Source organism: Ricinus communis, chromosome 1, assembly GCF_019578655.1.
Source record: "Ricinus communis isolate WT05 ecotype wild-type chromosome 1, ASM1957865v1, whole genome shotgun sequence".
NCBI classification, from domain to species: domain Eukaryota; kingdom Viridiplantae; phylum Streptophyta; class Magnoliopsida; order Malpighiales; family Euphorbiaceae; genus Ricinus; species Ricinus communis.
In genome coordinates this window covers 1,804,252-1,818,225 of record NC_063256.1, presented here as the reverse complement: position 1 = coordinate 1,818,225, position 13,974 = coordinate 1,804,252, and the positions used below count along the sequence as shown (strand labels likewise).

Sequence of the window (13,974 nt, the reverse complement as noted above, 5' to 3'; positions counted from 1 at the left end):
GCATGAGATTTAATATTTTAACATCTAAAAGAATTATATTTTTTCAGCTACCGCAAGGAGCATTTTTAAAATTCATATATATATAGTACCAAATTATTTTATAGGTTTTTTTTTTGTAAGAGGGGGCGACACAAAAGTAAATTAGATAGAAAACTTTGTTAGGATCATCATACTAATTAGGTCTTATTTGCTATATTTTATCTTTTAGCCATTTTATTTTTATTTACTTTCACTTTTATATATATTATTTTATTTCTTATCTTTTAAAATTTACAGGTTGTAAATGGATTAAATTGAGTTGACACGATCCAAAACGACATTAAAAATCAAATGTGTTGCAGCGGGTTCGCGAATCAATCTGTTATACGACTCGTTTCAAACTGTATCATAAATGGATCAACATGTTTACTGACTGAACCTTCTAAAGCTCAACCCTATACTCACCTGGGTTCAACCAAGTCCCTTTGGATTTAAATTGTTAGTACAAAATACAGTCTTTTTAACACTTTTAGACTTCTGAAAGTTTGATCCTACGCAGACTTAGGCCATGATCACATAGGTTCGACCTTAAAAGCCTTGTGCATCATTATTTTTTATTTTATAATTGCATATTTTATTTATTATTTATAGCTCTTTATTCAATTGTTTCGAAACTCTAAAGGTCATGGTTTGTAATAATTATTTATAAGTTCCCCTATCTCTCTAATCTCTTTCTATGTATATCTAATTTTATGCTTAGGATCACCTTCTATGTAAATAGGACTTAGCAATTGTTGTGATCACCCCACATGCAAATATAATAAAATCGAAAGCTTACCAAAGTAACCTTCGCGTCTTGTATGTTTTTTTTCCACCTGAAATGCTAAAACTAAAATGAATCCAACACTAGATTAGTGTTAATAAAAATGCAAATGATATAGACACCAAGGTTAATATGATTAGCTTTCTCAACCCACATGCTAATAAAATCAAAAAAAGATTGGTGAATAAAATAAATATAGGATAAATTTAGGTTAAGACAATTTTATTAAGATAAGCAAAGGCTCGTCTACTCCGGTGGAGGCTAGGCTTCACCATCTAAACGGGTAAGAATACTTTCAAAAACTTTTTCTATTTGTATCTAACTTTTCCGAACTTAGAATTACTGATTTTAGGAAAGGAAAAGTTTAAGCTATCTGCGAGGAGTACAAAGTCATCCTCACTTTCGAACTGTTCCGATCTTATTAGACGGCGTCTCTTTCTCCGAAATGATCTTAAGACTATTTTATAATTTCTTAGAGATTTCAACCGAATAGCTTATTTTAAAACGAGTCTAATATGAAAAACAAACCAGAGTGAAAACTCGATAGAAAAATCGGCTATAGGGAATTGACAACATGCAAATAGAAAGATATAAGGATTTAATTAAATTAAAGAAAAAACGAAAGATAAATGAGGATGTTACACGAAAAAAGAAAGCTGATGATTAAAATTTCAAATTCAATGATAAAAAAAATAATAAAATTATACTTTATTTCATATATTTTTATTTTAAATACAACCCATTAGGACTCCTCGTTGTCTGTTTCAATAAAAAATAATAATCAGAAAATTAATTATAAGAAATCAGTCTATGAATTGCTTATTAAATAAGCAACGAATGGCTATTAAAGCCATTATTGGGTGCCTAATTATTGAGAACAAAAAGATATTAATAAAGATTCTAAGCAGATTTTTAATGATGTATTAATTTATTTTTATTTTAAAGAGTTAATAATAAAATATTATTTAAATATAAAGTATAAAATTTTATTATTTATTTTATATTTTTATTAAATTTAAAAATAAAATATTTTAAGAGATCATCGTTTGGGTGCTGTAAGACCGATTTGGTTAAACAGGAATTAGTGACTTCGCCGGTTAGGCAATTTGGCCAACAACGTCACATGTTTAAGGGCCCACCTACAACTCAACGTTAGCTCCGCAACCCCAAGCGCAAGCGATGTAATATGCTTTGAGTTTGTTGTATTAGATAAACATAATGAAAGCATGTCCCTTCCTTTTCTTAAAGAGAAAATGAAAACACAAAGAGAAAAAAGCAAGCAGCTGTATATTAATTTGTTTATTCCAGAATTGGTCTTACTTTTTCTGAAATTTATTTTCTATATTGAATTACTTTATTTTTCTTTGTTAATAGTAATTTGTATTATACTTTCTTCTTTCCTACATTTATTTTAAATATTTATTTAAAATATTGACATATGCTTTTAGTAGCTGTATTCTACCGTGTATTATTCCAATTCTGCGCTTTTCATATGCTTACCCCTTTTTTTAGGGTGGCGCTATTAACAAATATAAGTTCAATTTGTTATTCAACTGTATCATTATCGGCTAGCCAACATATTAACGTAAAAAGATCATACTGCTTCTTTTTTTATTAACAATATATTTAATATTCATTTTAGACATTAGAGCTAATCAATTAAATTTTAATACTGAAATATTTAATTATAATCATTTTGTTTATTAACAAAGATAATAATGAAATTAAACGTTAATAATTGAATTTAGAGTTTTAATATTAAACTATTGAAATACATATTGAATATATATATATATATATATATATATATATAAATCTCTATTTCTGTAAGAATATATCTACTTGGAGATTCTTTAATAAGACTGGGAATGAAAATCCCAAACTTCAGCTTTGTGACAGAAAAGAAATGTAATTTATAATTTATAATTTATTATTCTAAGAGATGTCCACCTATCCAATCCAATTAATGAAGACTGTTTTTTAGTGAAAAATCATTACAAAACCAAGTGACCCTACAGCTGCTTGACATTTAGTCAAGGTAATCTTTTAAAGGCCCCCTGTGAATAGTCCCTATTTTGTACTCTTCCTCGTCACGTCGTCGTATTCCCCAGATGCCGACAGCGCTGCTCATTAACTTCTAATACGTGGCACTCTATATTCGCTTTAACTGTCGGCACTGCTCTATTTTATACAACCACGCATCCTACGCGCACCCTCTCCCAAATGACCACTCCACACTCACCCTTCGATTAACCCATCCCTTAAAAAGTAATTAAGATCTACGGTTAATAAACACGGCAAAACTAAATCTCACGCTTGTGCGCCACACGTTGGCTGAAGCTATAAAAGGAGTCGCCGATTTTTGTAGACGTTGCCAAATTTAGATATTATTAGAGTTTTTGGTGAGCGCGTGTCTGCAGGTAATAGAAAGTTATGGCAGAGCAGGAAGCCAAGAAGCTGGAAGCCGAATCGCCTGTCGCTCCGGCACCGGCGGAGGCTAAAAGTGATGTAGCGCATGACAAAGCTACGGTTCCCACACCTGAAGAGAAGCCTGATGATTCCAAAGCTCTCGCTGTAGTTGAAAGTGAGCATTTTCTTCTTTTTGTATATCAAAAACTACATTCCATGTCATTATGCATGATTATAGAAAATTGGTTTCAGCTTACGTATTTCTTTAGAACAGTTTGTCCATGATTTATGATCATGTGGTTTCTTTTTTCAATTATAAAAACCGATAGGATTGATGAAGATACATATTTGTTTATTTGGTTTCTTTTCTTTGAACAAATTCTGCTTTCTTGATTATGTTCTTGTTGCAATCTCATCTTAATCATCCAGTAAAATAGCATTATTTTTGACGTTTTCTTGATCATTTAACCATTCAATGTCCAAGTCTATTTAATTCTGATGATAAACTACTTCCATTGTCTATTTTGAGAAGAAGTCTCTAATTACAGGAGAAAAAATGAAGACAGGAAATAAAAGGAGGAAATAGTTGTACTCTATACTCTAAAACAAAAAATATTTCCTTTATGTTTACCTTTGTATACAGATCGAACCAAATTAATTAAATTGTAAAAAAATTATTTTGGTATTGAACAGTCAACCATTAATGATAGCTAAATCATCATTTTCCAGCACTTAAAAGGTACAGCTAGTCCGTGAACAGCCAACCATCGCACTGTAAAAATGGGATAGGTTCGATCTAAACTTACTAATAGGGGGGCCTCCTAAATGAACTTCTATAAAATGGTTTCACGGGATAAATAAATATAATATTAATATAATATAATAATAAATATATATATATAATATATAATAAATTATAATAATAAAAATCAAATTATAATAATAAATATGAGAATGTTTCCTTTCCTTAAAATTCTTGGCTATACAGCTGGCTTTATCTTCAGTTTCAAGAGTTATATTATTGTGAATTATAGATTGCAAGGAATCATCATAAACTTTTCCTGTTTGTGTAATTAATAGCCAAAGGTGCTAATTATCTTTTTTATTTCTTTGTGTTTCTTGATACTTTATGAGAACCATATGCACTTTATTAAAAGCTTGATATGCACCAATAAACCATCAATATTTATCACATAATACAGGTTAGGATTTTCAAGGATTGATGCTAGCTATAATATTAGTGGAAGATGACCCTACTTAATAGCACAATGGCACCCAAAAGTCTTTAGTTATTAGTGGAAGATGACCCTACTTAATAGCACAATGGCATCCAAAGCAGGAGCATTGGCCCCGTCTCTCATTTATGTCGCAAGTTGGGTAAAGCTTTGATAATGACATTGCAATAAGTGTTTTATTTTTTCTTTCTTTTTAGGATTGAAATAAAAGCATGTATCCATTATCATGTTTGCTATGTAAATGATATGAACATGAGATTCAGCTTCCATAATTGAAGCTCCATGTTCAATCTTTTCTTTTTTACCATATTGCACATTTCCTGCTTTTCTTATATAATTAAATAAATAAATAATAACTTTTTTTTTTTACATTAACATTTTGTACACGATAAGGTTTATTGTTAATATTTATTACTACTTTTTTTGAACTGTAATATTTATTACTACTTGCTTCATCTATTTCTTATTCTTAACAGAGGTACCAGAATCTGGTCCAAAGAAGACTTCAGGGGGATCACTTGACCGAGGTAAATTCTGTGCATGCTTATGTCCCTAAATCCTAATATTGATACCCTAATGTATATCTTCTATTTCCATTTTGTTGGCTTAGTTTCTAGGAAGTTTAATTTTGTAAAGCATCTTTGGGTCTTTTTACAAAAGCACAAATAGTACGAGCTTCTTTAGATTCAGTGTAGTATATAATGAAGTGGTTCATTTTCCATTGAACACCCAAAAATGTTAAGTTTTCTATGTTGCATTGTACAGACATTGCTCTTGCAGAGGTTGAAAAGGAAAAGAGAAATTCCTTTATCAAGGCATGGGAAGATAGTGAGAAATCTAAAGCTGAGAATAAGTAAGGGATTCTCTTATCGAACTTATTCTCTATAAACAGCATGGGACAAATGATTTTCGTGAAAACTTGTTATTACAATATATATATATATATATATATATATATATATATATATATATATATATATATATATATATATATATATCTGTTAGGATTTTGGTCTCAGAAACATTAGCAATAGTATATTATTCTACTGGTGAACAGGGCTCAGAAAAAGCTCTCTTCTGTTACTGCATGGGAGAACAGCAAGAAGGCAGCACTTGAAGCTAAATTGAGAAAGATCGAGGTAACTAACCCCTTTTCTTTAAGTCGTGTAGAAAATATTGGGGTTCTTAAAAATTGTGGATCCATGATTCATTCACCCGTTTGCTACTGTAATTTTAAACTTCAAATGTAACTATTAATGAAGAACAAGGAAACCTGACCTGACCAATAATTGGCAGGAACAATTGGAAAAGAAAAAGGCAGAATACGCAGAGAAAATGAAAAACAAAGTAGCTTTGGTTCATAAACAGGCTGAAGAAAAGAGAGCAATGGTTGAAGCCCAACGAGGTGAAGAAGTGCTAAAGGCAGAGGAAATGGCTGCAAAATACCGTGCTACTGGGCAAACACCAAAGAAACTCCTTGGTTGCTTCTAAGGTTTCAAGTTCTGTGCCTGGTATAGGATGCAGCAAGCGGAATCTGGCTGCTCTTGCTTGGCACAGCTTTTATTTATTCTTTATGCGGCTCTGGCTCTGTTTTTGTCTGTATAATTTTTTTCTTGCTTGTTTCCTTCCATTAGTTTAATCTCTTTGAACACTGAAAAATTGATCCATTACCAAGTTTGTGTATGTATAGGAATGCAATGTTTTTATCTATGAGCGAAAAGTTGAGTTTTATTTCATTCAGTTGCCGCAATTGCATTTAGCCGGAAGCTAACAAAAAAAAAAAAAACAGCTAGATTTTACAATAATTATCGAACCGATCAGCATTTGGTCCAATTTGAGTCAGAAAATCAGCCATCTGATACCAAGAGTAGGGAAAATCAGAAAATCGTTGTGAATTAACGAGCTACCATCATGCAGCAGAGACGAACTCTATTCCAGTAGATCTTACGGAACTGAATCTGACAAAATTACAAAGAATATATATACCTCCTATTTATAAGTAGCAGGGCTTTCCAATACTTAAAACTAGGAAATGTTGAAATCACCGCCCTCTTAAAAAAGAAAGAAATCTAACAACGATAACCATCGACTGAACTTCATAAGGTTTTGCTAGATTTTAAAATAACCTAACAGCTTGTAGTTACTCAAAAGAGTAGCCCAAAATTTAAGCAAATTAGGCTTTAAACTACATTTTCACAAATCCATCGCTGAAGTAGCTATTTCCTTCCAAGAAGCTCATGTCATTGTTAATGGGGAAATCCAACAGAAGTTGTAATGTTGAGTCTGATGAATCCTCCAACTCAATGGAGCTTGACGAATCAGACCCAGCATTCATATCTTCTACGTAAGATTTGCAGCTTTTACATTCCGTATCTTCAATTTGATCGCTAGGTGGAGTAGAGGAACCTGCTATATTTGGGCTAATATCAACAGTAGTGAGAGCTGAAACTGACCCATATTTAGTAGACGAGGATGCCTGAGAAGCTGAAGCAGGACTTTGGCAACTAGCTTTGTCTCCGCGATGGAACTTTCGAAAGGATTCTCCAACTTCAGAGTTCCATATTCGCAGGAAATAATCACAATCAGTTTTCTTCGGAGTAGGTGGATTGAAGAGTGAGGATTCCCTCGAAAGCCTAGCCTCAGCTTCAAGCCTAGCACTCTCCCATTGCGCCATATGGCGCGTAGCAGGCGATGCAGGTGCTGTTATGGATGGTCCACAAGAAGTAAAGGGCTCATGGGTTTGAGGGTCAAGTCCCATGCAAAGAAGACGCTTCTTTAGGTGAGTGTTCCACAAGTTCTTTATCTCATTGTCAGTCCTACCTGGTAGTTGAGAGGCAATGGCAGCCCACCTAAATAACATGCGAAAATATCACTCTTTTGAGTTAATCAGGAAACTGCACAATGCCCCACATAACATGTATAAACAGTTCACTGATAGAGATTTGACTTCCAATAATTTCCTTACAATGATAAATTTGCATTAATCTTTAAGAGTTGATTTATTGCAACCGCAGATGATTCAAGTTTCTGCTGCAATTAAATTATTTGGTTTGACATGAGTTAGAAGATTAGACCAAGGAGCTGAAAGTATAACTTTTAATCTTTGCACAGAATGCCACAACACACACATATATACAGATCATAGTATGTTCCAAATCTTGAGCATGAATCAACTAGTTAAACTATCAAGAAATTTTCAGTTTGTACTGTTAGTGTACTCTGCTCCCTCCTTAAAGAAAGTCTTACCTGTTTCCAAGAATACCGTGAAGTTGAATGACAAGTTTCTCTTCCTCGAGAGTAAATGGACCCCTTTTTATGTCTGGCCTAAGATAGTTGGTCCATCTAAGCCTGCAACTTTTTCCACAGCGAAGAAGGCCTGTCAGAAAGGAAATAGCTAAGCCATTATATAAGGATCTCTTTGAGAAATCATAGCAATTCAAACTCAAACACTAAATTTTGCACGTCTACATTCGCTAATCCGCAGAACTGGAAACTTAAATAAAACCTTAGGAAGGGTCCGATGTAAGTGCAAGTGCAGAATCATAGAAACCGACAAGTGATCAATATGATCAGAATAGCAATGGTGAGCAAAGATCGTATATATCCTAGGTGATTAAAGATCAGAAATCGAGAGACGGGTACTATCTGTAAGGAAAGACATACAAACAGCAATCATCATGCAGGTAACGTTGCTATAGAAGCTTTGTTGCATAAAGTTCAGACACCAATGAGTCAGCTCAATGAGCATAAAAGGTCAGTTTTGAAACAAAAAAAATTAATTGGTCTTTTATTTATAGCCAGTAACGTTGCTATAGAAGCTTTGTTGCTGGTTCTCTAAGCAGCAACCATATAAATAGTGTAATGTATGCACAACTTCTTTAGTTGCTTCCGGACAAGCTAAGAAGCAGGCAGCAAAACCAAATAACCAAGTACCTGCTAGTTTAGGGAGAGAACGCCAGCTTCCATGGCCATTTTTCTTGATATAACTCACAAGAACTTCATCTTCTTCAGGTGTCCATGGCCCTTTTTTCAATCCCTTCTTATCGCAACAGGGTGTCCTACCCATCTCTTTTTTCTGTTTTCTTTTTCCACTTTAATAACACTAAACAACTACTAGCAAAAATTCACCACAAGAAGCTATAATATCACTTTTACCATGAAAAAAGAGAATCAAGAAAAGCAAAGATTTTACAGAAACTCACAGCAGGCTTGTTTTGAAGGGTGAATAATAATACTAAGCTAGCTAGTAGTAGAGTGTGTGACGAGGTGAATGAGTGACAAGAGCTGCTAAGTGAATCATGTAAGAGCAGAAAAGAAACAGAGAGCTATAAATGCCAGTTTGATCTTATCTAGGGAAATCGAAAGTGAGGATTTATTGAGATTGTGAGAAGAAAAAAAGGACGATCAGCGAGTTTCAAGCTGGCAAATGCAATAAATACAACATTTTATGTAAGTGTGTGCATGTATGTATAATGTATGTATGCATGAAAAAACTACAGGGAGACATTTGAGGGAGAGTTGTTTCACAGTAGATCCTCACTCTATTTTTACTTCATAACTTATGTGCTTAATTTGGACCGGTTCTTAAAAATATTTGTTCTCCTATAGTTATAATTAATATGTATATGTTTAGAATATATGTTATCCTACATTAAAGTTCAAACTTTATCTATGTACTATGCTGGCAATAAAAGTAATTAAATTTATATAAAAAGATTTATAATTTATAATTTTCTTATATTGATAATGTATAAATATTTTATATTTTGATATTTGATTACTGAGATATATTTTATTACTTAAAACTAATAAATATATCTCATTTATCTACCGGTTTGATATATAAGTGGTATCATATATCAAATTTTAAAAATATAACTATAAAAAAATAAATTGAAAAATTTGTATTAATAGTATGGTTTTAAAATAAAATTTTAAATACATAAACGTAATATAATTACAAAATGGATTCGATTTGGTATTTTGAATAGAATAGTTTATGGATGGATTTTTGGATCCATTTTGTTTAGAATAGTTTATAGAAAATAGAGTACAAATCAAAAAATAAAAGATTATAAAAATAGAATTGAAATGTTTGTTAAATTAAATCAAAAATTTAAATTTAAATGATCTAAATAATTAAAATTTTAAACACGAAAGCATGTATTCTTCTGGAAAAAAAAAAAAAGAAGAAGAAACTGTACGTAGAAACAGTGTAGATTGGATTGAATGAAGGATTTCTTCTTTTGACGTTTTCTTTTACACAGGACTGGCAAGAGAGAGAGAGTATGTGTGTCTGAAAGTGCATTGAAGTTGAAAGTGAAAGCATTAATGGTGGATTCTTGTTGTGTGTACAGATTAATAAGAAAATTTATTGGGAAAGAGAAGAGTTATGGCCCTCGACAATGACCTGTACTGTACGGAGTCACCATAATATGACCCGCTCTTTTTTTTTTCCTGATCAAAACGTATATACATACATCCACCATTGTTTGGTTAATGAGAAAATTGGAAGAGAAAAAAGAAACATAATATCTTTTCCTTTTATTAACTGTTTAGTTCAGAGAAACTAGGGTTTAGTTAGTGGGTTTCTTCAGTTGATCAGTTGTCTCTTGCATGACATTATTATGAAGTTCTTGATGTCATGACAGTCACTTTGTGACACGTAAGAGACCCTTTTCATTAATGCACATAATAAATACACAATAATGGCATTCTCCGTAATCTGTTAAACAGAAAAGAAAACTCTTCTCTTCTCAAAGAAGATGTGCTTGGGAACAGAAAAGCCAATTCAGATATCAGTAATAAATGCAGTCAACAAGAAGTCAAAAAAAGAGGAAAGAAACCTTCAAAGGATGAGCAGTGGGCTTGAACAATCGCTCGCTGATTTTAGACTGACAAGTTTTCTCTCTGCGTTCTTCCACTGTTGAATGGACCAACTTACAAAAATCCATAACATTGCTTCAGAATTCATTTCTCTTTTGGATTCTTGCTGCTGTTGCTTTTCCTTCTTTCTTTCTTTTTTAAAAGAAAAAAACACTTGTAGAATGTATTGATCACTATTCTTCGGTTGTATTAATATGTCCATCAATTAAACTGAACTAGTATTAACATTACCCAAAAACAAAGAGAAGTTAAAAGTTTTATATATATGTTGAAGCTATCCGATCTGTAACTTAATTCTGAGGAGCCCCCAGCTGATATTTCTATACTCTGAACTCTTATCCCACAGCTACTTTTCCTAGGATTGCATGCGTTCTGTTGTTGTTAAAGAAAAGTGTGTTTTTATTTTGAACTAATGGGTCGTAGCTTAAGCTTTAAGGTCTAGTAGTTAAATTAGGGAACAGCATCGACCTTTATCCCAAAAACATTCTTTGATTAAAAATATCATCACATTTGTTTTGTTTTGAGAGAAATATTAAGAAAAGGGGGATGTGATTATCCCATGTGAAGGATTAAGGCAGGGGATGTGACTTTCAAAGAAAATGGAAGCAGCGGGACGATTTCGTGTGGGAGAGGCTTGCATTCATGATGTCGGCGATCTGTAATGTAAGAACCAAAACTAAGAAATTAGTACAGCTTACATTTCCCAGTCAGTCCCACGCCTCCTTCGCATTCAATCCCCCTACTTACCTGCCTCCTCCGATGCCCCCACTACCCATTGCTGCCGAATTCGCCACCTGGAATTACGTATTTCCTATTAATATTTTTTTGTATTCCAAAAATTATAAACGAATTAGCAAGTCTAATAAAGAAAAATCTTCATTTCACACAAAAATGCACCGTGTGTACATACCATCAATTAGTGTTTGAATAATAACTTTTAACATTTTGCCATTTCAAGAATTCTACGCTCGTTTGAATTAAGTTTATTGTTCTCTTATACATAATTAGATTTTCTAACAATCTCCATATTAGGTATTCAAATACTTAATTTCTTTTTCTATTTTAAGATATAAAACATTTACTTATATATTTTATAAGAAACTGCAGTTTCTTAAGAAAAGAAAGAGCGAGAAAAGAGAGAATTGAAGTATGGCAGCAGCTGAAAATAATTTCATTCAACCTGCAATTCCTAAGTTTATGGCTATTATGATCATTAGTTCATGCTTATGGAAAATTTCCTTCGTTCAAAGGAGTATTGGGGTTTGGTGGAGAATGGAATTCCTGCTGCAGTAGAAGGAGTGGAGCTTATTAAAGAACGGCAAAAATCATTTGCAGACCAGAAGCTAAAAGACCTGAAAGGTTAAGAACTATATGTTCCAAGCCATTGATTGAACCATTATGGAGACCATCCTCAATAGAGACACTGCCAAGCACATCTAGGACTCTATAAAACAGAAGTACCAAGGTTCCATAAGAGTCAAAAGAGCACAACTCCAGGCTCTTCTAAAGGAGTTTGAGGTTTTACAGATGAAGGAGGGTGAGAGTGTTGATGCGTACTTTTCTCGGACACTTATCATAGCAAACAAGATGAAAATCCATGGTGAAAACATGCAGCAAGTGGTGATCATTGAAAAGATTTTGAGATCAATGACCTCAAGGTTTGACTATGTTGTGTGTTCGGTTGAAGAGTCTAATAACTTAGACATCTTAACCATTGATGAATTGCAGAGCAGCTTACTGGTACATGAACAGAGGATGAATGGGCATAGAGGAGATGAGCAGGCAATAAAGGTGATGTACAATGATAGATATGGTGGAAGAGGAGGCGGTCAAGCTCGTGGGGTTTCTTAGGGAAGAGGCAGAGGAAGAGGCAGACAATCATTCAACAAAGCTATAGTTGAGTGTTAGAAATGCCATCAATTAGGACACTATAAGTATGAGTATCCCAAATAGGAGAAAAAAGTGAATTATGCTGAGCTTGAGGAGAAAGAAGAAATGTTGCTAATGTCATATGTTGAGTTTAATCAATCAAGAAGAGAAGATGTTTGGTTTTTTGATTCAGGGTGTAGCAATCATATGTGTGCAAATAAGGAGTGGTTCTCGGATCTTGATGAGGAATTCAGGCAATCTGTGAAGCTTGAAAATAATTCGTCGATGGCTGTATTGGAAAAGGGTAATATTCGGTTGGAAATTGTTGGCGTCACTCAGGTAATCACTGAAGTTTTCTACATACCTGAGTTGAAAAATAACCTATTAAGTGTTGGACAATTGCAAGAAAGAGCTATAGCTATTTTGATACAACATGGAGTATGCAGAGTTTATCATCCAAAGAAAGGGCTTATTATGCAAATAGCCATGTTTGCAAATAGAATGTTCACCTTGATTGCAAAAATTCTGCCCAAAGCTCCCACCTGCTTCCAAACATTTTTGGAAGATGACGCTCATCTTTGGCACTATAGATATGGGCATCTGAGTTTCAAGGGCCTAAGAACATTACAATATAAGAAAATGGTGAGAAGGCTACCGTAATTAAAGGCACCATCCAAAATATACACTGATTGCATGTTGGGAAAGCAACACAGGGATGCAATTCCAAAGAGGAGTTTATGGAGAGCATCACAAAGACTACAACCGGTGCATGCTGACATCTATGGACCCATTAAACCTGTTTTCAACAGTAATAAGAGGTATTTCATAAGCTTTATTGATGATTACAGTCGTAAGTTATGGGTTTATTTTCTTGCTGAAAAATCTGAAGCTTTTACTATCTTAAAGAATTATAAAAATCTTGTTGAGAAAGAGATAAGAGTTTTTATTCGTTGTCTACGCACAGATAGGGGTGGAGAGTTCACCTCTCACGAGTTCAATAATTTTTGCAAAACTAATGGTATTAGCAGGCAACTCACTGCAGCGTACACTCTTCAACAAAACGGAGCAGCTGAGCGCAAGAACAGGACAATCATGAACATGGTTAGAAGTATGGTATCGGAGAAGCAAGCTTCAAAGAATTTCTGGCCAGGAGCAATAAAATGGACAGCTCATGTGCTCGATAGAAGTCCTACATTGGCAGTGAAAGATATGACTCCCGAAGAGGCTTGGAGTGGTGTCAAGCCTAATATTGATTATTTTCGGGTTTTCAGATGCATTGGGCATGTTCATGTGTTTGACTATAAAAAAAATTGGATGATAAGAGTTTTCAGTGTGTGTTGCTAGGGATGAGTGAAGAGTCTAAAGCATATAGACTTTATGATCCAATGTCAAAAAGGATAGTTGTAAGTAGAGATGTGATTTTTGAAGAAAACGAGTGTTGGAATTGGGGGAGAAGTAATGAAGACATGAGACTTGATATCCTTGAGTGGGAAAGTAGCAATAAATAAGGAAGTGAACATGATCAAAGTGAAGAAGAATATGAAGAGGAGGTAGTGGCAGAAGAAGGAGAAGTTAGCTTATCTTCAAATGAGTCGCCTGGAGAAAATTCTCCATTATTTAAAGAAAGCTCACCAGAAGGGAGGAACAGAAGAGTGCCATTCTGGATGGAAGATTATGTGAGTGGGGGAGAATTTTCAGAAGTTGTTCAAAGTTCCAAATGGAGAGCTGCAATAGATTTGGAGATAGATTCGATTGAAAGAAACGAGACATGGG

The 13,974-nt window shown here is 33.6% G+C and overlaps 2 protein-coding genes across 2 annotated transcripts; one reads left to right on the top strand and one right to left on the bottom strand.

Annotated features, from left to right (window-relative positions):
* Positions 1 to 3,157: 3,157 nt before the first annotated feature.
* On the top strand, positions 3,158 to 6,182 carry LOC8261852 (remorin). The gene is made up of 5 exons (XM_002511787.3): positions 3,158 to 3,386; positions 4,923 to 4,973; positions 5,212 to 5,299; positions 5,504 to 5,585; positions 5,743 to 6,182. Exons 1-5 carry the CDS (start codon positions 3,236 to 3,238, stop codon positions 5,935 to 5,937), a joined length of 567 nt encoding a protein of 188 aa, XP_002511833.1. The 5' UTR covers positions 3,158 to 3,235; the 3' UTR covers positions 5,938 to 6,182.
* Positions 6,183 to 6,316: 134 nt separating this feature from the next.
* On the bottom strand, positions 6,317 to 8,940 carry LOC8261851 (transcription factor MYB17). Its single transcript, XM_002511786.4, has 3 exons — positions 8,380 to 8,940; positions 7,693 to 7,822; positions 6,317 to 7,295 (listed from the first exon to the last, which is right to left on the bottom strand). Exons 1-3 carry the CDS (start codon positions 8,510 to 8,512, stop codon positions 6,632 to 6,634), a joined length of 927 nt encoding a protein of 308 aa, XP_002511832.2. The 5' UTR covers positions 8,513 to 8,940; the 3' UTR covers positions 6,317 to 6,631.
* Positions 8,941 to 13,974: the final 5,034 nt, after the last annotated feature.